The following is a 24352-nucleotide window of genomic DNA, read 5'->3' as shown; positions in this document are numbered from 1 at the left end:
TTTTTTTCTACCCAAAAATGGACTCTCAGTGGATTATAGCAAGTTGAGATAATAAAAAAAGGATAATACTGCAGGAAAAACAAAATCACATTGCATCAAGGCTGCCCTTTGTTTCTCTTCTTAGCAATATTATAAGAAGTCATTATCATGAAATAGTAGAAGAAAACCCACTCATTATAGGAATCCGTGAAGCTGCCTTATACTGACTCAGACCTTTGGTCTATCAAGGTCAATATTGTCTACTCTGACTGCCAGCAGCTCTCCAATGTCTCAGGTAGAGGTCTCTCACATCACCCACTATTTGATCCTTTTAACTGGAGATGCCAGGGATTGAACCTGGGGATCCTCTGCATTGAAAGCACATATTACCACCAAGCCATGGTGCTTCCCCACTGAACAACAATACCAAAGGCCCTGTCAGAAAGGACCATTTTCAGCATACAACACAAAGCAAGCAGGGATGGGGCAAACCTCCCCTGGGAGGAAACTAGTACACAGTACTAACTGAGCCAATAAAAATACATCCTAGCTCACAACTCCCCACCACACATACAATAAGGGCACATTCCTGAGGGGGGGGAATCAGTTTAGGAGGCACCGTGATCCGTACACCTGCATCCATGCCACTTGCGCCATCTAAATTGGCACAGACGCCAGCATAGGGGCACTTACGCCGGCTCTACTGGACTGTGGTCACAGTGCGGCCCATGGACACCAGCTCAGCCTCCCTCCAGCATCCTCCCGTCACAAGTCTTTGCACCGGTGTCCCAGGGGGGCGTTGTGGGGGCGGAGCTGCCATTAGGCAGCTTCCTAACCCCTTCCAGCCCGGGAATGCCCCCTTAAGCAACAGCGGTGCTGCACCACCTTTTTGTTGGGTCAGCATCGTTGTTTTGAATGGGGCTTCCCCCCTTTTCTTACTTTTTATTTTTTCAAAACCTCTTTGGACACGCCAAAGCCGTTCCATCCCCAGCCGCTGCAGCTCTCAGGAATGGGATGTTAGGAAGGAAATTCAAGTTTGGGTCTTAGAAAATTAGCTGTCGCGTTGCGTGGGTACTTGTTCCACTTTCTTGCTATCCAAAATCCTACGTTACAATGTTATTTTGCTGCTGTTTTGAATATAACAAGGCACAGGACAAAATAAAAGCTAGTTCATGCACAACAGTAACATTAGCTATTTTTATGTATACAGATTCGATTGAAAGTAGCGTTCCAGCAGCAAAGTAGCAGTAACAAAGGTTGAAGGTACTAGGGATGGGGTGTAGAGATGAACCAGGTGTGGTTCCTCAGTTTCTGTATTAATCTATGCCAGGTACTGTGTCCCAGGATAATGGTAGATATATTAGATCTCTGAGGTTAAGGTTAACAGGCACACAGGCAATACGAAAATAGGGTAAAGGGTAAGGGAATTGGAGATAGTTATCCTCAAAGCATTGCCATTCCTGTGGGATTCTTCTTGGATAAATTGATTCTGAAATCTACTTCTTTCTGTTCATTGCCCTGGTGTAAGACATTTTTTTTTTAATCATAAGATTTTTCTTTGCTTATTTTCTTGGCAAGATAAATATAGCTGTTAAGCCTTACTGGCTAAACTAACAAAGATGTAACTAATTGTTGGCTAGATGAATAAGGAACTTGCACACACACACACACACACACACACACACTGAACTGCCATTGCACAATGGCAATGATACATTTTTGCTGAGCACAATGGGATTTAGAGGGATCATTCCTGAGATATAAAGGGCTAGGGCTCTTTCTTGCATTATGAGTTAAAAAGTGAAATACCCATGGGAGTTGTGGCTCAAAAGAAACAGGTCTGAAATAGGGCATGTATTTGATTTTGATACTTGCAAAAGAACTCAGAACTACAGCGCGGTGTAGTGGTTAAGAGCGGTGGACTCTAATCTGGTGAACACGGTTGGTTTCCCCACTTCTACACATGAAGCCAGCTGGGTGACCTTGGGCTAATCACAGTTCTGTCAGACCTCTCTCAGCCCCACCTACCTCACCAGGTGTACTGTTGTGGGGAGAGGAAGGGAAGGAGATTGTAAGCTGGTTTGATTCTCCTTAAAAGGTAGAGAAAGTCGGCATATAAAAACCAACTCTTCTTCTTCATTTGTATCGTCCTCCTGGAAAGCAGCATCTAATGTGTGCTTCGGGATTCTGGGGCACACTGGTTTAGCTTGCCTTTTAAAATCTAGGTCCTAACAATACCTTTGTGGCGTGAGAGCTTTGGTACCACAGCTTCTTCCCCTCGACAGCCTTAATGGCAAAGTCCCACGTTTATGAGATGAGCCCTGACTGTAGTTTTTCCCACGAGAGCTTTGGCTCACTATGATTTGGAACTAAGGAAAAAGGGGAACAAAGAAATTCAACCTAAAAGTCAGGGGAAACCAAAAGGGTTGAGCTATACAATATGTTATATAGCAACCAATAAATCTATTTTTATTATATGTTGAGCACAATTGCATTAAAAACACAGGGCCTAATATACAGGCTTCCTAAAAAGCACAAACATAATTACAAATATAACCAGCACATAACAGTTGATATGAATACATAAAATGACCAAAAACGCTCACGGCTCATACTTTGTAGATGGTGTCTGGTGTTTCAGGATGTCTATAACATCACAAACGTGAAGAACAGAATGGCATAATCTATACTACATTCAGCTAATAAATCAATTGCTATTGGTTGCTATAGCTCCATCACTATGGTTTTGGGCAATGATAGCATGGGGTTGTGGGGGGCACAGGTCTCTCGCAGGAGCAGATCCCCCAGTGATTCCCCCCCTCTTCCCGCTGGTGCCTCCGAGACCAGCAGGAGAAAAATGATAAATGGGGAGTGTGCTGTGTCATGGCACTGGCATGTTACGTCACTTCTTGCGAAAACCAAAACTGTTGTGATGACATTGTGTGAGGCATCACAGGTTTACCCATAGAGTTTTGGGCAATGCCTGTGACATTATGATGTCATGTCCAGCTTTTACCCGAAGTGGCGTTGCATGTCATTGCAGTTCTCCTTACTTCCAAAATCCACCCAGCAGGTTACCAACTCTGCATGGTGTGGAAGCACAGTATGGGCCCTTCCCACATTGGGTTGTGAGATCACATTTGCCAAGTGAATTCAGGTTTTTTTTTAAATTGCTGATAGCCAATGGCCGTTACACCCAGGAAACATCAGAAGTAACCAAAATTAAAGAGGGGGAAAAGAAAGGCTGTGCAGAATTTTAAACTACAAGAATCCTGCAGACCCCAAAATATATCAAGTGGGAAGCAGCCAGGATAAGGCAGAACAAGATTCTCGTTGTTATTTTACTGTATCTTTGTTATGGCTTTTAATTGAAAATGTAACCTGCCTTGAGTCCTTTGGGGAAAAGGCAAGGTAGAAATAATATAAATTACAAAAGAAAGCTTGAAAAGGGGGTAGATTTGCTCAAATTGCCCTTCCCAATTCCACACGCTAATTTCCCTAAGTTAGAAGAGGTCTGTGGGCAAGTTGGGCCCTTGCCGAAGTAAACTCCTAGATAATTATGATGACGACATCACATGAACACATGAAGTGAATCAGACCGTTGGTCCCTCAAAGTCAGTATTGTCTACTCAGACCAGCTGCGGCTCTCCAGGGTCTCAGGCAGAGGTCTTTCACATCACCTACTCGCCTAGTCCCTTTAACTGGAGATGCCGGGGATTGAGCCTGGGACCTTCTGCATGCCAAGCAGATGTTGTACCACTGAGCCACAGCCCCTGCCAGACATCATATAAGCTGGGGCAAGCCTAACTCTGAATCTGGGCGCAAAACCTTATTTCACCCGTGAGGCAGGACTGGCAAATTCCTGGAGTTTGGATATTCCTGTTATAGATTGCACCCTGAACCCTGTTGATAAATGTCAGCCAAAAACTCTCACACTTGGGTTTTGGAAAGAAAAAATGGTCATGTTGCCCAAAGACCCATCCTGCTGGCACATCCAAGCCCTAATTAAAATATGTGCTCACTCTCCTCTTTGCCAGGAAATGTGAGATTACTAGGAAAGAATAGAATGAGTAAGGAGGATATTTTTTACATAAATTGCTGTACATTTAAAAACTTAGCATTCATAGATGCAAAATCGGCTGTTTTTTTAAAAAAGATTCCATCCAATAGAATAGTTTAATGTTTCGAGTTCTACCCAGCCCTTGAGTTGAGTTAACATAAATTAAGAATTATTTTTGCTCAGATTTTTCAAGATTGTATCATCTTAGTTATTGTGTGAGGTTTTGCTTTGTTTTCATTGAATTTTCCAGTTTAGTTCTAGCATGAGAAACTTGGGAGTGTGTGTGTGTATAACTTCATGAGAAACATTACTCACGTTCTAATTCTGAATATTCAGTGTACTTCTCCCTCGCAGTAGACCTTTATTGGTCCCAGCAGTGCATTCCCTTATGAATGCTTTAGCATGAAATGGAATTGGGGCAGGTTTGGAGCTTTGGCTTTTACATTTAAAATTGGACTTACGTTCCCAAGAGACGAGTGCATAGTTTTGTTTCCTTCTAGTAACAGTGATTTTCCAGTCCCCGGGAGACCTGGCTACAAGTACCGCCACAATATCAGTGCAACCTATTAGCATTTGTATTATGTCACACGTTTACTAGCTTGATGCAAAGAATTTTTTACATAAAAACCCCACCTCAATTCTTTAGGGATTATTTTTCCACTTTACTATTAGTGTTATTTTCAGCTATCATAGTATCAAATGTGACATTGGCAGAGTGGTAATTACCCCATCCGTTTTCGCAGGAATTCTTGGGTATGATGAGAAACTGAAATTTATGTAAATAAAAGTGACTAATATCTATGGTCATCTGTACTCTTCTAATGTAATATAGTTTATTTTAAGAGGTATAATTTAAAAAATAATATTGTGATCTGCATAAAATCCTAGGAATGCCAAATATGAATTTTAAAAAAAAATCCTGGCTACACACACACACACACACACACACACACAGTCAATCTTGGACAAATCCAGCACAGTTTTTTGTGTGTGCTTAATCTGCATATGTCAAGACAGAAATCTGATGGAAAACATGGTGATACTGGAAAGACCAAACATTCTGTTTGGATTGTAAAAATTACCTCATGGAGGAATAAAGATCATTAAAAGTACTCTGAGGTCAGTTCCCACATTATATTATGATGCACTGAGGTGATTTGATCCTCCCCAGTTTCATGCGATGAACAGTTCTTGTGACACACGGTTAGGATTTTGTATTTTTCACATTAAGAATCATGTGAAATGAGTTTATTCTCCTGATGTAGTAACTGCCTCTTATCTCTGAGTAGACGCACATTCATTAAACATATTCATCATGTACAAATATTGATGTAAAAATAGCCTCATATTCCATCCAGAAGTTTAAAAAAAATGAGATATGTATCTCAGAATTGTGAAGGTTACTTCAATTAACCCCCACTATCTGCCACCATGGAGCAGGTTAATCTACAGCAATTCACTGTGTAGTTGGGAGATTTTGTCCATGCCACACAAATACCTGCATTCCTGTGCATGAAGCTTTCACACTGATGCACATCTAGCAACTCACCAGATGGATCAAGGGAGTTTGTCTAGATTCCCTGATCCCCATGGTGAGTTGTTACATGGCTTGCTGCATGGAAATAACCATAACAGGAAGGAGTTTTATTTATTTATTTAGAAAATTTCTATGCCACCTCTCTGGGGAACCAGGAGTTTGCTGCAGATTGGTGTGTGTGCGTGCCTGTGGGTGTGTGGGTACACGGAATGCTTATGAATCACAGTGCCCCCAAACATTGTAAAATTCCCCTCAGAGAGAACTCAACTTTGGAAAGTTTAGTAATCAATATGAGCACTCTGTCTGCAGGCATCCCACTTGACTTTTAATGAGTAATAATTCAGATACCAAAGACAAATGGCTATATGAATGGTTATGTATTTATAGTAGCATTTGGACTTCACAAGGAGAAATTCACCTCTCTCTTAGAAGTATTAAGATCATTTGAAATTCTACCACACTTGCCATTAAAATGTTCCATTAAGAAATAGTCTGATACATTCCTTTAAAAAAATCAGAAGGTCAAGAAAGATCAGGTCTGGGGGAGGAAGCATGGCTGCTTAGCTAACAGCGCATTCCTGAAAGGAATGCCTGCACCAGGCTTAGGAGGCAACCCAGCAGCGTTGCCTCCTAAAGAGATTTCGGCACCGCCGAAACCTCCATCCGGTGCAGAAAAACCGTGCAACCCTATGAGGGTTCACGGGAGATATGCCAGCAAAAAGCTGGCGTATCTCTGCTAAAAAAAGGGGGCATTCCTGAGCTGAAACGGCTCAGGAGGCCAACTAATGTCGGTCCCGCCCCCTGCCCAGCACCATTACGCCCTGGGAATGCCTCCCGGGTCGCCGTTACTCCCGGGATGCCACCTTGGCCCTTTCCGGCAGCCGTATGCTGGCGGGAGGCGGCAGCAGCAGCCTGCCCAGCTCAGCCGGGGACTGGCGACCGGGCCTGCACGCCGGCGCTGGGGCCACTAATGCCGGTGTGCGCCTTCCGGGCGCCGGCGGTGTGGGCCCTTGCACTGGCGGAGGCCTTTGTCATCCTTTGAGTGAGGCCCCCGGTGTATTTGAGGAATGGGCTGTTTATATTGCATACAGGCTACCAAAGTTGGCTAGCAGTCTTTCACTGCTTAGGCTTGTTCAGTAAATCATTCTCCTACAACACTAGGAACCAGAGACCTTCTTCATTATGAACTGAGATGTGGTGATAGCTTAATATGTCTGCGTTTGATTCATGAAGAAAATGATGGTGGTGATGGAAAGGAGATGGTGTCAAGGGATAAATGTGAGAAACAGCCCTGCTGGATCAGACCAGTGGTGCATCTAGTCCATCATCCTGTTTCACACAGTGGCCAACCAGTTGCCATGGAGGGCCATCAGAGATGGCATTAAGGCTGAGGCCTTCCCCTGATGTTGCCTCCTAGAACTGGTATTCAGTGGTTTACTACCTTTAATGTCCATTGCTGGTAGCCACTGATCCCTCCATAAATCTGTAAGGAAATGGAGTCTTCCAAACCTTTATCTAATCTCATTACTCTAATAACTTGTGCTTCCATCTATCATTGAGGTCCTTTCCTCAGGCAGACAGAGAGGTAGGGCCAGACATACCTTTCAAAATAGCCCCTGCCTAAGATTTCCCTAGATAGAGCCAAGGAGGCAATGAGGAATGATGTCTTGCAATCCAGAAACTACATTGGGTGTTAGGCTACATTCACCGACAAACCAGGTTTTGTCTAGTTTAAGGAAGGGAAGCATCAAAAACATATTATCTTCCCACGAATCTCTGGAACTGATTGCAGTAGCTGGATGAAGGACACTGCTTCCTTTAATGGAGGTCCCTGTCGTTGGTGGCTTCTCAGTGCCAGAAGTAGTGAACAGGTTTCACCCCACCAGAACGCAGGGCTCTCATTTTCATCACTTGTATGCCTCTATTGCTTCGTTTTTTCTTTTCCACATGTGTTTACTCCCTCTAGTGGCCACTTCAATATTATATCACTGTATCTCCAGCATATTTCCCTGCAGGAAATTATACCTGCAGGAAAATATGCTGGGGATATAGCGAAGTAATATTGAAGTGACTACTAGAGGGAGCAAAACACATGCAGAATAGAAAAAAGAAGCAATGGGACACACAAGCAATGAAAATGAGAGCGTGGAAGAGCCCATAGTCCCCAATGGCAGCATTTAACAATTTCCCATAGGAATGAATTGCTTCTCTTAAATGGTAGAGACTCAGAAAGTGAATGAAACATGCCCTCGTTCCCAATGGCTTGAGTGAAAAGCAGTTATTACTCGCTATTAACTGGCCAAGATTAAGGCTTGGACTCCAGAACGCATTGGAACTCATTCAGAATAGCTCCGTCCTTATTTCTGTATTATTGTCTTGCTATGGTGGGATATAATTATTAAGTATGTTGTTAACTAGCAAGGCATCTTCCATTCTAAAATGTTTTCTAGATTTTAACTTAGGTCACAGCCACAGTTGCCGTGTATCATAGATTTTCTTAATACTTTGAATCTGCAAATAAACGATCTTATGTGTGGGATAAATTTGCTTCTCTTAATATTTTTGATTATACAATAAGATGTGTTTTTACTTTGTCACTTTTTCTTCAGAGCAGATTACAAAACACACATTACAAAGAGGGTAAATCCTTTTTTATTACTAATTTTCTGAATCATTTTTATGGGTTCCAAAGCTTGAATATTTACTGATAACACCTTGAGGATTTACTGTTAACACCTTGAGGATTTTTTTTTTAAGCCCGGGCTTTTATAATGGCAAAGGAAAACATCAAGCCTTTCCCCTCCCCGCTTTTAAGCAGACTGTCTAACCAAAATAGTGAAGAAGATAGTCAAGTATTTTGAGAAAAGAAATAACCCAATAAAAGTCAAATGTGTCCTTTTTGATCAGCGGTAAAAAGACAACGACTAGCCCTTTAAGTCAGATGCTGTAAACTGACCTTTGGAAAAAAAGAAGAGGTTTGAGTCATTTTCCTCAAATGCTAATAGCCTAGAAAACATGTTTATCGAGGGCTGGCAGAAGACTGCGGTGTTGCTACGAGCTCAGAATGTCCGTAATGACACTTTGATTCACAGATGTCTTCCGTCTGTGCCTCTGAGGGCCGGGGTCAAAACTGCACCGGCAGGCAGGTAAGGCAGGGCGAAAAGGTTTGATCCGTTTGTGATGGCTCCACTCACTCTGCATTTGTCTCCGAGGTACGGCAGCCCGGGGGGGACAGTCGGGCTCTGGTTCTACTCACTTCCTATTATCCATGTGACTTGTCTCCGCCACGCTGGAGTCACTTTGATTTGCCTGATGTACTGCTTGACAAAGCTGGGTGATGGCTGAAAAGTGGATCCAGCTGCTATGAAAAGCACACACCTGACATGCCAGTCCTGGTGCGGGCACATCACGGGGAGCATTTTTTAATTCAATGTAATTTATGCATTCTTGCAGTCCTGTGTGTGCCTGGCCTGTCAGCCGGTGCCTAGATGAAGGCTGACAGTTGTCATCCAGGGCCTGAAGGTAGCCTCACATAATGACACATTAGACATACTAATGATGTTTTCCTCTGGCATAATGTTTTCTTCTCAACTTTCCTTACTGCTCTTTTCTCCCTCCTCCCCTTTCTCTCCACCACAGGGATGCTTAGGACACAAACACGACAAGGAGACTATGTCTGCGTGGAGTGTGGGAAGGGCTTTTCCCAACCCAGTCACCTCAGGACTCACATGAGATCTCACACAGGTACCTTTTTCTTATCCGTCCTCTGAGGGGGGTGGGAGGAAGCCCCTACTAACACATTTTTTTTTAATCTCCTGTCCCACCCAGAAGGATTTTTAAAACCTTTTTTCATTTACTAACATTTAAAGGATTTTCATCATTGTTCCCCCCCCCCTTTTGTTTCATATACCGGATTCCCCTCCACTTCTCGTGCACATGGATGCATAGCAATCGAGACAAAACCTCTTCACGGATTTAAAAACATTTTAATTAAGAGAGCAGAATACTCTTGAACGAGTATGCTAATGAATTCTGTTGCCACCAGCGCAAATGGAAATCAAAGAACCCTTTTGATCAAAACGTAAAGCTTTGTTTTCCTTTCCCCTTACGGTGTACTGAAAGGGGGCTTTTTCTTAATTTCAAACAAGCGCCAAATCCTCTTCAAGCTGGACTTCCAATCTCTCCCTCAGCCTTACTTAAACTGGAATACGATATACTGTGGAGAACGTCATAAACCTACCAGTGTGTCAAGACACTTCAGTAGCATTGTACGAGACAGTAAGACTAGAACATTCACCTTTTTTTTAAAGTGTGAATGATGCATACATAAGGCAGTCTGATGCAAAATGACAGAGGCCAAATGGTAAGTAATTCAAAAAGAGGGTCCCTTTACACATACACTGATAATTAATGTTGTCAGTGATTGCTTTCTTCAGCACTGAAGTCTGAATTAAAAAGGGCAGTGGCCTTAGGCTGCCATTAGCACACTCTCTTACAGTAAGTGTTACGGTAAATTGGTATTTTCCGGCTACGGGCGAGGAGCTGGTGTCATTCCCCCACCCCCAGTGTGGTTAATCTGTAATGGACTCAAATAATGTACGCGCACTAACGAAGCTTGAATGTTCATCTGTTAACAAGCCCCCTTGTTCCCACAGTGGTATTTGAGTCTAATGGACTCCGAGGTACTGAAGTTCACACCACCTCCGCAGACGCCCCAAAACAAGTATGTTTTACGATTAATTGGGTATTTGGTTTTTAATGGGGTAGCTGGGGGAAAAAAAGTGGCATAGCGATACTCATCAGTAAAGCACCAACTCTTTAGGTAGCTAGAGAGTAAACAGTAATTGTGCTGTATTTGGTTCTTTTTTGATCCTAAAATGTATGGAGAGCCTTTACGTAAGAGAGGCGACTTGTTAGGTAACATGCAAACAAACAAAACATGTTACCGCTATATTGAGGGAGGAGTCGGGAAGGTGATCATAACGTATACAATTGACAGACTGATCTCACTAAACCTACCCACTTCTCTGATTTCTTCAGTGAGGCGACTGTTCGATTAATCTACAGTCTGTGTTTTTCTGAAGAGTATTCTTATTGCACTGTTATAGACTTCCTATCTTTGAAAGGTGCTTCCCTTTCAATTTCTGTGGACTCTGTGTGGTGGTGTGTGTTCCTGTTTTCAGCACAGTGTTTTCCTCTCTCGACAAGCCCTTGCCTGTTCTCTGAATTTCCTTACGTTCACCAGTGCTCCCAGCTGTCCTGGACATTGTGTTTCTTCCCGTTTCCTCCTTCCTTGGTGCTTTTTGCTATTGCCTGTCTGATCCACTCCACTTATTTCTCACCAACCGCTCCGCAAACACCCAGAAATCTAGTGCAAGCCGGTTCAATTGCCATTCTGAGTTATGAAGAACAAGGCAAGGTTTTACAAAAAGGTGCATAGAAAATTTATTTGACTAAAAAAACAATCTTTGTCATAAGCAGTGGTGTGGTCAGGACTGGATTTGGGGGTAAATGTCTAATGCCCATCGTTCCTGGCTTGACCAGGGGGAGGATCCCACAAGCAGGCTGAAGCTAGAGAAGAAGAAGAAAAAGAAGAAGAGTTGGTTTTTATATGCCGACTTTCTCTACCACTTAAGGTGGAATCAAACTGGCTTACAATCACCTTCCCTTCTCCTCCCACAATAGACACTCTGTGAGGTAGGTGGGGCTGAGAGAGCTCTTAATAGAACTAGCCCAAGGTCACCCAGCTGGCTTCATGTGGAGGAGTGGGGAAACCAACTCGGTTCACCAGATTAGCTTCCGCCACTCATGTGGAGGAGTGGGGAATCGTACCCGATTATCCAGATCGGAGTCTGCTGCTCCAAACCACCGCTCTTAACCACTACACCATGCTTCAGCAAGCTATCTCTTTTCTTGACTTTCTTCCTCCCAGTGCATTCTAGGAATTATAGGTCCTGGAATGCCCGGCACAAATGATAAAGGGTGCACCCCAAAGACCGCAAAGGGCCAAACTAGACATGACGGCATCCTCATGGCTGCCATGAGGTTGCTGCCACCATGTTAAAAACCTTTTAAAAATGCCCCGAGGACCTGATCCTGATTGAGCCCACACCGTAGCCCTCGTGCCCATTTCCCTTGCCTTCTCAAGTGCTGAAATAGCCGTGGGAGGGTATGGCCGTTTTGGCACTTGATGAGGCACAAGGGGAGAGGGGGAGGCAAGAGTGCCTCAGCCTGCAGCACTGAGGGGCCAATCAAGGTCAGGCCATCACAACATTTTCGAATCACTTTGAAATGAAGGCGGTGTCCTCATAGCAGCCATGAGGACACTGTCTGCTCTAGTTTGGCTCCAAGTTTCTGATTGGAAGCATATCATTTGAACCCCAAGTTGGCTTTGATCATCTTTCTCAGGGGAATTTTTGCAATCGCACATATGCAGCTGCTTCTTATAATGCAGCTTATTGCACCTTGAGAACTACAGCCTATCAGGACAGGCACTATTACTTAACAAGGATCTGGAATCTGGAACTGCCTTCATGTACACGCGCTTTATAATTGAACGAAGGGCCTGTGCACTTGTTGTACCATTGAGATTTCTCTGCAAAAAAAGCTTCCGTGGAGCAAGTAACCCCTGCCCCAGCTATACAAAGGGAATTGCTGGTATCAGTTCAAGTATTTCCATGCCAATACCAGGAATGGTCCTAGAGGACTTCGAAGCTCTCAACACTTTAATGACAATCAACAATTCTAAAATAGTTTGAAAATGGGTAAACCTGGGAAGCTGAAGAGCAAAGTAAAATAGAGACTACCCTTGGCCTCTGTAAACATAATCAGATTAATGTAATCAGGGATTAGATACATTAATTATAAGGAAACTTTTGTATTTGCTGGAAAACAGTGCATGTTTAGGGAATGGGGGCATGATAAGCACTGACATGATGTCCTAACAAAAGTGGTATCAATCAGGTTTTATTTCAATACAATATCAGCTTTGAATAAAAATCAGAGTTAGGTAAAAATAATAAAATAAAATATTAAAAGTTGATTCTGGGAAGGATGATTTGAAGAAGAGGAGGAAAGATCTTCTATGGGGAAAGGTTTTCAATTAGCCGTTTACGAATCCCACTAGACCAGAGGCAAAATTTGGCAACAAAAGTGGTAAAAATATAGGGTGCAATTTCCGCCCTGTTGACTGACTTAAATTCAGCCAGAGCTGGGGGAATTTAAGCAGCTTTTCTCTGCTAAATTACACTTCATGGACTGTGATCTGCTTCTCTCAGCACTCCTTTCCCATTCCTGGCGTTGTGGGACCCACAGGGCACTAACAGTCGTATGTGTCAGGGAGGGAGAAACCACTTCTGTCTTCTACAAGCTCTATGTTGATGGAAGGGAGTGATCGTGTCCCCTTCCTCCTCCTCAGTGCCGCCCCCTGACCGGTGGCTACCAGTCCATGTGCATCCTGTGACCAAGGGAATCAACTTTCCTAGGTTGGAAAGGAGTCCTTGGGGGAGATAAGCAGGAAAGATTTGCAGTCAGCAGTGTGTTCCTTCATGTTAGTATGGAAGGGTTTCCCTGAAATCGGAATGGTACAACTCTGGTGGGAAACTTTGACAGAGGGTGGAATGCTTCAGATCTCATGAGAGCTGGCCAATGTGGATCTTTGAGCTTTCCATACATAACACCTGTTCCCTTGCATTTATCTAGAGTTAGCCTTTGAGACATTTGCTGTTAATTTGCATATGTATCATACAAAAAGGATTCTTTTGTGAGAACCTCCTGGAGGTCTGGAGAAGCGCCATGTGAATTGGACCTCCAGAGTAGATACGAGGGATCCAGAGACATTGTGGAAACTTACCTTAATATTGCATCTGGGTTTTCCGTTATACAGGGTCCTCTTGAAAGTGGTTATAACAATAACTTCTGAATAATTGAGCAAGGCCAAGATGCATCACTGTCTCAATGTGGTTACAATCCTTTCTGCACAGGTTCTAGGTGCTTGACCATCTGCAGCAGTCAGTTCTCTGTCTCTTCTATGTCACAGCTGTGCTTTTTTCACATTATGTATCTGCTGCCTTTCCCTGTGTTGTTTTTGTTAATTAAAATGCAACTATTACCCTTGTCTCCTGTCATCTTTATTACTGCAGTAAACAATAGCGCACTCTCTCCTCAGTCTCACTTTCTCCTTCATCCTCAAAGGGCAGGGAGGGGATTTCAATGCCTCCAGCATTCTGGTAGTGCCATTGTTTCTCTCTTAAAAGTGTTGTTGTCTTGGTTGGAGAAAGGATGGTTCACCTGGAATTAGATGGTTGTACAATAATGGCTCTTAAAACGGTAGATACAGTTGCGCTGCTACCATGTCTGAGAACCCTGATGAACTCCTTAAGTTCTGATCAGTCCAACAAATTCATAAAATTATTGGGCAGTTCTAGACAAATATTGATGATTCGGTATTCGGAAGGAAAGTGCTTCCGGTTCACTAAGATCTGCAAATATCAGTTTTGACATACCACTGAAATTCTGTTTACCTGTGACAGAAAGGCAATTAGCTGTTTCCATTGGCACCTCCATTGGCAAATTTTAATTATTCGCTTATAATGTTGATAAATATGTATAGTAATTTTAAATCTCAAACAGAGGACAAGGAAACCTCAGATAAAAATCACCGATTTTAATACTAGACCCATATTGCTTGTTTATGATTCAGTGTATATATTCACCTCAATTGGCTTGTTGACATTGGAAGTGATATGGTAAGGTTTAATTGTTTCACTTGTTTTTTGTCAGGGTATAGGATAGGACCAAGGAAAGAAAGATTGAAATGTGCACATTATTAAAACACAGTAGTTGTAACAGAGGTCATCTTCGCAATAAGTTTTTAAATTAGTTTTGCATTTCTCACATTTATAAATCAGACCTAATAATTATATTAATTAGAATGTCCACTTGATATAAAAATGACTTTTCCTCACATTGTTTTCTACCTTAGTTTGAATTCACATGTGTGCATAAATAGTGCCTGTGAGAGGCTCAAAGATAATGTGTGGAAAATTCCTAGGAATCTGGGCCATGGGGTGCAGTGAAAATTGAACACATGAAGCTGCTGTATACTGAATCAGACCCTCGGTGCATCAAAGTCAGTATTGTCTATTCAGACTGGCAGCGGCTCTCCAGGGTATCAGGCAGAGGTCTTTCACATCACCTTCTTGCCTAGTCCCATATGCTGGCCAATGGCTGTAAATAAGTGTTTTTTTACAGCCATGTGTTTTAGGAAAGTACGTGGGGGCATTGAGAAATTTAAACCAGTGGCTGGCTATGATAATGGGTTGAGCATTTTAAGAGAAAATTCTGTGGATTTTGTGAAGAGGCCCTGGTGCTTTCCACAAAACTCGAGATACTCTTTTAAAAATAAATATATACAAGCCCTAAAATAAATAATCTGCTGTCCTCAAAATCTTTCCAATGAGAAATATGAAAGATAATTGAAAATAAATTCATAATAGAAGAGTAGCTTCTGCTTAGATATTCTTCAAAAAATATTTTTTAGAATATATTCTGGCTGTAGAGTTGAATACACTTATCCAAACTGTTATCTAAGCATGTGTGAGAGAGAATAGAACAATGAGATCAAAGGGAAAATGCAGCAAAAACTACTACTAAATCTTATTGTTGACATTTTTTTCCTCTCAGTTAAGGGTCGATGTATATTAAAGTAGCAAGTAATCAAATCCCAGTCATAGGTATAATGAAACTAGCAACTTCAGTATCTTCAGCAAAAAGCCCTGTTTATGACATTTCAGTGTTATATGGAATAATACTTCATCTTCTTTCTTGGAGTTTTTGAAAAAAATCTCAGTTGATTTCTGATTATTGCAAATATTATTTTTATATAATGTTGTGGAGTCGAGAATTCCAGTAATCAAAATAATACACAATGCACAAATAAATGACAGTTTAACTTGTCTTCTGAACAGCTATTAATATTTTTGTACAAACAAGGTACTAGTAGGATGATGTTTGCATTGTAGTGCTATTTTAGATCATGGATGATATCTAGACATGTTTACCCAGAGTAGAACACATCCTGGCAACTTTTAATTTTTAAGCTGAATTTGCACATGTCATTAATTGTGTCTGTGGGGTTCCTTATGGGATGCAGAAGAGAATTGGTTTTGTTTCATAGACCTCAAGAATTGTTTATGCCCCTTGTTATCATATTGTACCTTGTTTTCCACATTGCAACAAAAGTATGGTGTTTATAGGTGCAATTGCACAGATTCCGGAAAATTTTAAAATAATACAGAGCATACCCTCCCGGTAGTACAACTGTGTAGGTGGGGTACACAAACAAAGAATGAGGAAGAAATGCAAAGAAGCACAACAAGCTGGTACAGACATCTCATAAATGTCATTATGTTACAAATTATTGCAATCCCAAGACAAGACTAAAATGGAAGGCTAAAGGTAATTAATTTCCCTCTTAAAAACCCCTGATAACTGAATTATTGCATGCATATTTTTAAGCATCAGAATTTTGTTTTGTATAGCAAAAGGTCCTCGTCAGTGTGGTATGGTGGTTAAGACTCAGGTTTAAATCCCCACTCTGCCCTTGGAAGCTTGCTGGGTGATCTTGGGCCAGTCACACACACTCTGCCTAACGTACGTCACAGGGTTGTTGTGGGGATAAAACGGAGAACATGTAAGCTGCATTGGGTCCTCACTGGGGAGAAAGGTGGAGTGAAAATGAAGTGATAAATCAGAACATAAGAAGAGCCCTGCTGGTTCAAGCTAGTCCAGCAATCTGTCTCACACAGTGGCAAGCCAGTTCCTCTGGAAGTCCAACAACAGGGAACAGAGGCAGAGGCCTTCCCCTTGATGTTGCCTCTTGGCACTGGTATTCAGAGGTTTACTGCCTCTGGACTTGGAGGTTACCTTTCTAGCAACTGATGGATGTATCCTCCATGAATCTGTCTAATCCCTTTAAAAGCTGGCTGTGGACATCACTATATCCTCTGGCAGCAAATTCCACATTTTGATCACACTCTTTGTAAAGAAGTATTTCCTTTTTGTCCAACCTGAATCTACTGCCCATCAGCTTCATTGGACGCCCTTGAGTTCTAGTATTTGGGGAGAAGGAGAAAAAGATCTCTTTATCAACTCTCTCTACCCTGCGGAAAATTTTATAAACCTCTATCATGTCCCCCTTAGTTGTCTCTTTTCTAAACAGAAAAATCCCAGACTCTTCAGCCTTTCCTCATAGGGAAGGTGCTCCAGCCTCTTAATAATCTTGGTTGCCCTCAACTGTGCTTTTTCCAGCTGTGTGATGTCCTTTTTGAGATACGGTGACCATAACTGTGCACAGTATTCCAAATGAGGCCATGCCATAGATCTATACAGGGACATTATAATATTGGCTGTTTTGTTTACAGTCCTTTTCCTAATAATCCTCAACATAAGAGTTTGCCTTTTTTACCACTGTAGCACACTTTCATTGAGGTATCTTATATGACCCCAAGATTTTTTTCCTCTCTCAGTCTCTGCAAGTTCAGACCCCATTAGCCTGTACTTGAAGTTGGGATTTTTTGTTCCAGTATGCATCACCTTACACTTACCAATGTTGAACTTCATCTGCCACATTGTCGCCTGCTCGCCCAGTTGGTGGAGATCGTCCTGGAGCTCTTTGTAGTTGTTCTTGGTTTTCACCATCCTGAATAATTTAGCGTCATCTGCAAACTTGGCCACTACACTACTCACCTCTAGTTCCAGATCATTTAAGAACCTAAGAAAAGCCATGCTGGATCAGACCAAGTCCTATCAAGGCCAGCAGTCTGTTCACACAGTGGCCAACCAGATGCCTCTAGGAAGCCCACAAGACAACTGCAGCAGCATTATCCTGCCTGTGTTCCACAGCACCTAATATAATAAACATGCTCCTCTGATACTGGAGAGAACAAATTATTTAGGAACGAATTAAATAGTACCGATCCCAATCCTTGTGAGACCTCACTAGTTACTTCCCTCCAGTGAGCATCATCCATTAATTCCTACTCTTTTCTTCCTGTCTTTTAACCAGTCTTTACAAGAGAACCTGTCCTCTTATTCCATGACAGCTACGTTTACTAAGGGTCCTTGTTGAGGTACCTGATTAGAAGCCTTTTTAAAGGCTACCAGGTCACCTTTGTCTACATGCTTGTTTACTTTCTGAAAGGACTCCAAAAGGTTGGTGAGGCAGGACTTCTCTTTGAAGAAGCGATTCTGATTTTCCCTGAACAGGCTTTCTTCCTCTGTGTGCCTAATAACTATATCTTTGATTACAATTTCTGCTGTTTTGCCTGGGACAGACTAACTGGTTAGGTAACTGGTCAGTAATTTCCTGGTTCCCCTCAGGACCCCTTTTTAAAAACTAGTGTAGCATTTGCTACTTTCCAGTCTTGTACAGTGGCTGAATTTAGTGATAGGCTATATATACAGGTTAGTAGAACAATTGTCTCATATTTGAGTTCACTAAGAACTCTCCAGTGTATGTCATCATGAACTGGATACTTACTGGTTTTTAATTTCCCCAATAGGTCTAGAACTTCATCTCTCCTCACCTCAATTTGATTCAGTTCTTCCGACTCTCTTCCTGAAAATAGTGGCTGTGGCTTCTCTGCCATCTCCCCATCTTCCTTTAGCAATCCCTTTATTCCTTAGTCATCTAAAGGCACGACTGCTTCTCTGGCTGGTTTCCTACTCCGGATATATTTAAAGAAACGTTTATTGTTTGTCCTTTTAATTTGGGGGGAGTTCCATTTCTTAGTGCTTGATCTTCTGATTTCTTTTTTGTCACATCCAGAAACAGCTGAGAGCTAAGTTCATTGCTTTGCTATTTTGCTTTGAACATAGAGTGTAAGCGAATAGGGTTACATTTGACTACACATGCTACCCAAGTTTGTGCTATTACATGGGAAAGCAATGTGCAGTCTGGAAGGTGCATTTCGTTACCTTCTGTTTGGTTGCAAGGGATCTAGCAGCAAAATTGTATGTAGTTAGTAGCTCTGGGCAGTTTAATGTCCTGAAACAACCCTGTAGGTCTCCATGTTCCTGCACAGTTTGCTTTTGGCTGGTCTGCAGGGGTATCCTGATCGTCATGGTGATTCCTTCCTCACAATCAAAACGGCAGCCTGGGATCGTGCAACTTATTTCTTGCAACTTATTTCTTGATATAAGTCACGTGAGTTGGACCTCTCAAGAAATTTATGGGGATCCCCCCCCCCCCGGAACCCTCTCCCTCATCGCCGCAAAGGCAGTGGCTCAAAGAGCTTGAACCCTGACCTGGATGGCCCAGGCTAGCCTGATCTCGTCAGATCTCATAAGCTAAGCAGGGTCAGCCCTGGTTAGTAATTGGATGGGAGACCACCAAGGAATACCAGGGGTACTATGCAGAGGAAGGCAATAGCAAACCATCTCGGTAAATCTCTTGCCTTGAAAACCCTACGGGGTTGCCATAAGTCGGCTGCGATTTGATGGCACTTAACACGTGCACACAAAGGGCTTGAACTTCAGCAATGGTTCTCTGTCCTCTGATTGCACCAATATGTTTCTTTAATCAGAGGCACTCAATTTGGTTTGGAAAAATGGATGTTCTAACGCTTCCTTGCAGCATGTGCTGGCAGATTTTATGACCATGCAATCAAATGATGGTTTAAAGCCCGTTAAAATAGCCCTCAGTTTCCTGCCATCTTTATATCTGGCATCTTTAGTGGAGCCTCCACATTTCATCGTAAGCCCCAGCCTGTAATGGCTGCAGTTCATCTCTTTCCCCACATAACAGGTAAACTTTTCTCCAAACTTTCTTTTTAAGCTTTTCCCACCCGCTCATGCCTCTTTAGCACTTTCCTTCACAGAAGATAATTACATATTCTAATTTAGCACAGAGGGCTGTGATCTTATTTTACTCACACCCTTGTGGAACGGCTTGGCTGTTAGCTATGGCCCTCTGTTCTGGAGTTCTGCCCAGAGAGAATTCTGCTAGCTTGGTCTGCTTAGAGAAGAATTCTCACGCACCCCCTCCCCATGTACACACACTGCCTCAGCCTCTGGCCTTCATTTTGCTCTTATGTTGTGGGACAGCGATACCTCTTTCATGTTTCTTTGAGATTTGTGGTTTCCCTCAGTGGGTGGATTACAACGGGATCTCTAGGGCAACCCTTCTTACAAAAATCACTGAGTAGGAAGGTTGTCCCACATATGTTGTCCCTAATTATACCTCCAGGCCAATGTCCTTTCTTCCTTATCTCTCCAACTCTTCCTTCTCTTTTTGTGATTTTCTGACTATTCTTACCCAGAGAAAATGGAGCAAGCTGCTCCCTTTCCCTCCCACTATAAAGGAGCTTTACCGTACTGCCAGAGGTACCTATAGCCTTGTACAGTGCAATGGTGTGTGTGCGGTTTATTTTTAATTTAATGATGAATGTCCCCTTTTGGAATTGTGTGTCTATCTTAGGCATGATGTAGCCGTGCAAAAATATAAGACATCTTTCTTCGTTTACTGCAAGAAACCCAGCATCCAACTAAGGAAGTTTTATCACATCTTTCACTCAGTTACCGTTTCCTACATTTCAAATATACTGCAGTCTGCGCAGCAGCTTCTCCTCCATCCCCCCCTTTAATTTTGTTGCAAATCTTCCCAACTCACCGCAGACTTTGACTGGTAAACGTCATGAATCTTGAGCTTGCTTTAATTAGGATTTTTCTACATCTATTAACAAAAGAGAGATACTTAATACGTTATGTCAAGCCGCTCGGGCTCTCCTGGAGCTCTCTACAGGGCAGCCATAGGCACCAGTTGAAATTTGCGGGGAATGTTTTTAAATGGGTGTTGCGTCTTATGTCTCGTTAATGTAGAATGGTCTGTTTCCCTTCGTCAAGGCTTTAGCTTAAGGTTAATGTATGAATGTAAGATGCATGTTGCCATATAGTTTTAACCGTCAAGAATGTGAGCCACATTGTTTAGACAGTGGTAATTGGAATGCCGTTGCCTAGGAGCTGTAGGGTTCCATTTATTCATGACTTCATTTGGAAGTTCAGCTGGTTACAGAATAGCCCACATACATTTCCAACATGGTAAAATTGCTTTCTGGAAATCAGTTGAACTCTTGTGTTTGGATGTGCCTCTATCAGAACAATACTGTCCCTTCTCTTTGTGGCTTCAAAAACCATGGATGGTTTCACCATTACCCTGAGGTCTCTTTAAGAACATAAGAAAAGCCCTGCTGGGCCCAGCCAGTGGTCTATCTAGGTCAGCATCCCAGTTTCACACAGTTGGCCACCCAGTTTCCCTGGAGAGCCCTCAAACGGCACAGAGGCCAAGGCTTCCTCCTGATGTTTCCTCCTAGCACAACTATATTCAGAGGTTTATTGCCTTCAGATGTAAGTTCCTTTTAGTCACCATAGGTAATAGCCATTGACAGACCTCCGTGAATCTGTCTAATCCCCTTTTACACTCATCTATGCTAGTGGGTCACAAAGGCACTGAAGCACCCCAATCTGTGACTGGAGGTGTTTTGGTTCTGGGAGGAGACCTTCATTTATTGAAACGGTAATCGGCACATCTTGTTAAGAGCGGGACCAGATTGACAGATGCAAGCAGCTCTGAGGATGATTACTTGAAGCTAAGTGTTCTGGATATGGCTCCATGTGCCAGCCCCATGCCAGTGCAAAGTTTTCTGTAGCAGTTCATGGTAGAAATGGAGGCGAGAGAAGAGGTGGTTTTTTAAATTGTCGACTTTCTCTACCACTTAAGGGAGAATCAAACCAGCTTACAATCACCTCCTCCCACCAAAACAGACCTGCTGTGAGGTAGGTGGGGCTGAGAGAATGTGACTAGCCCTAGGTCACCCAGTTGACTTCATGTGTAGGAGCGGGGAAATAAATCCAGTTCACCAGATTAGCTTACGCTGCTCATGTGTAGGAGTGGGGAATCAAACCCGGTTCTCCAGATCAGAGTCCACCACTCCAAACCGCCGCTCTTAACCACTACACCATGCTGACTCTAGAGAATGTATGTGGCACAACCTATACACAATGGCTTTTTGCATATAAGACCTAGGTGGGTTCTGTTTACAGGAGCAGAATAACATGGTTCTGCCAAATCATTATAATAGCATGTTTCACATTATTAAAACAGCAAAAGGTGCATTTTCCCACATTACAGCCAATTGGCATTTTTAGGATCTCTTTTTATGGAGACAAACAGCTGTAGTGTATTTATAATGGGGTCACCTTGCTCTTGTCTACTTCCCTTTAAAAGCTCACAGCACAAACCATTTTAGCTCTCCTCTTGTTGCATGAGAAGTGGCTGCATTCTAAACCAAGAGGAAAATCCAAGTTAGTCTGCCCAGCAGGAAGAACCTAACTATCTAGTGTAACTTCAATCTCACCCTTCATTCAGGGAGCTCATGTTGGCATGCATCGTTCTCCTTTCCCGCATTTTATCTTTGCAACAACATACCTGTGAGGTAGATCGGGCTGAAAAGCACGCCTGGCCCTCGGTCACCCAGAACGAGTGGGGATTTGAGCTCGGGTCCCCCATATCCTAGTCCAGCACTTTACCCACTATACCTACTGATTACATACACGAGACTTGTGCATGGATTTAATGGGACAGGGCAAGGGTGCTTGAATCCTCTGCCTGCCAAGCAGCTTCTTTCTAGTGGAGTGGCTGCAGGCAAATGTGTCATAGGAGTCAGCAATGCTTTCGACCCCGGAATATGGTTTAGCGCAGAGCTTCCTAGACTTTTTCCACTCGCGACCCCTTTTCACCCAAGAAAATTTTACGCGACCCCGGGTATATAGGTATATAAAATAGGCATACAAATCAAACATTTACTGATAATAAATCATAAAGAAATTCATTTTAAAATAGTTCTTTGGTAGACATATAATTTTACCATTTATTAAAGACGTTCAGAAAACTTTCACTGTTGCCAAATTTTTCGCAACCCCCCACAGTCAGTTACGCGACCCCATATGGGGTTGCGACCCACAGTTTAAGAAGCTTTGGTTTAGCGTACAGCACCCGTGAACTTTAATCCAGCACTGCTACTGCAAGCAATGGAAAAAAAATACCCTGCCATTCTGTTATAAATCCCCTCCATTGCTATAAAATTTTGCTTTCCCTCCTAGTCTTTTCTCCTTCTTCTAGCCATTCTTAACCTTTTCTTAAAGGCTCCTTCAGTCACTATTATTTGCTATTCTAGTATGTCGTAGAGTTTATAGGAACTTGACGGGCTGCGCTCTCACAGGAGATGATTAAAAATAACTCTTGGTGATGTATTAGGTCACTGTTAATGTACATAATTCTAATAAAAAGGTAGCAAGGGCCTGTAAAGGTGTAAGATTATTCAGCTGTTCTAGCCTAGAAGTGGACACAGGGGTAGGAAAGCCGCCATTGGAAAATGCAAGGAATAATAAACTGCTGTCCTTCTATTTTGTGATTTTTTTCTTTTCGTTTAGGCGAGAGACCATTCCAATGCAGATATTGTCCATACAGTGCCTCTCAGAAAGGAAACCTAAAAACACATGTCCAGTGTGTGCACCGGGTACCCTTTGACAACAGCCAGTACCCCGACCGACGCTTCCAGCAGCCTCCAAATCATTATTCCGTCAACCCTACGGAAGAACAGCTGGAAAATCTTCTTGCAAACTATCCAGTCCCCGGAGCGGCTGTGCTATAGCGAGAGACCCGCGCTTTGCTCGAAGAGCGGCGCCGTCGAACTGTTAATCATTTTTAAAACAAATGAAGAAGCTACACAAGATATATACAAATTGACGTACTAATCAGTCCCCCTGGTTCCTTCTTTCCTTTATAATAAACAGTGGAGCTGGCGAGCACCCTGGCGGCACAAGGCATCTATATTAATCAAGATAACTTTTTTAGACACTGGAAAAATTAAACTTTATATGATTTGGAGAGCAGCGCTGCAACCAAATCCTCCCTTATGGTTGTGATGGCTTGTTTGATATGTATGTTTGTTTATTTTTTAAAAAGAGAAACAACCAAAGTGGATTTGGGAATGTGGGAAGTCGTGATTAATGGAACTGCCGTTGGCCGCATTGGTTGTCACGCTGGAAAAACAACACTTTCTTTTTTTCGTTTTGAAAAAAAAAATGAGGAAGAAAGTAAAATGGAGGAGTCATTCAATGCGGCGAAAGCCAGGCTTGATGAAGGACAGAAGGGACTGAAGAGAGTGGCCATCATTCTGCAGCGAGGTTGTTTCATGATAGTTTGGGGACCACTTGCGTTTCCAGTGGGCTTCTCCTTGACTGCACACCATTAATAGTATGTGAATATGGAAATGGGAAACACTTCTTCAGAAATGATTCTCTCCTCGCTTTGGAAAGAAAACAGCTAGTCGAACACTAAGAAAAAAAAACAGGCTTCTGTATTTTGTTTTGTTTTTACTCTCAGGGCCTTTCTATTTGTTCCTTCCGCTTTCCCCCCCTTTCTTAACAGTGCTACCTTTTGGAGACCTGATCACAAAGGAAATGTGCACGCTTTGGCAAAATTCCAAAAGAGGAAGATATTTGATTCAGCTGTTTAAAGCTGCTGATTTGTATGCTTTTAAACAGAAAAAAAAGCGTTCAGGCAGACATAGGTCATTAGGGTGCTTTGTATGCCTGTATTTTTGTGCAGCGAGTCAGTTACCTTTTCTAGGCCCTGGTGACGTGGTGATGGTGGTGGGGAGACAAGTAACTTCTTTTGTAGTGACAGGTCAGTGTTCAACTAATGGGTCATGTCT

At 42.6% G+C, this 24352-nt stretch overlaps 1 protein-coding gene across 1 annotated transcript in view; it reads left to right on the top strand.

The window, feature by feature from the left end:
* The window catches only part of ZNF516 (zinc finger protein 516), an 83982-nt gene extending 60400 nt beyond the window's left edge, over window positions 1-23582 (top strand). Inside the window, exons 3-4 of the mRNA XM_056854555.1 lie at window positions 9216-9320; window positions 23067-23582. Coding sequence (XP_056710533.1) covers window positions 9216-9320; window positions 23067-23287 — 326 coding nt within the window. The 3' untranslated portion in view covers window positions 23288-23582. The remainder of the gene's footprint in view (window positions 1-9215; window positions 9321-23066) is intronic.
* The last annotated feature ends 770 nt before the right edge of the window (window positions 23583-24352 follow it).

This window comes from Euleptes europaea, chromosome 8 (assembly GCF_029931775.1).
Source record: "Euleptes europaea isolate rEulEur1 chromosome 8, rEulEur1.hap1, whole genome shotgun sequence".
NCBI classification, from domain to species: Eukaryota; Metazoa; Chordata; class Lepidosauria; order Squamata; family Sphaerodactylidae; genus Euleptes; species Euleptes europaea.
Note: the sequence above shows the minus strand (reverse complement) of the source record. Positions and strands in the feature narration are given on the sequence as shown.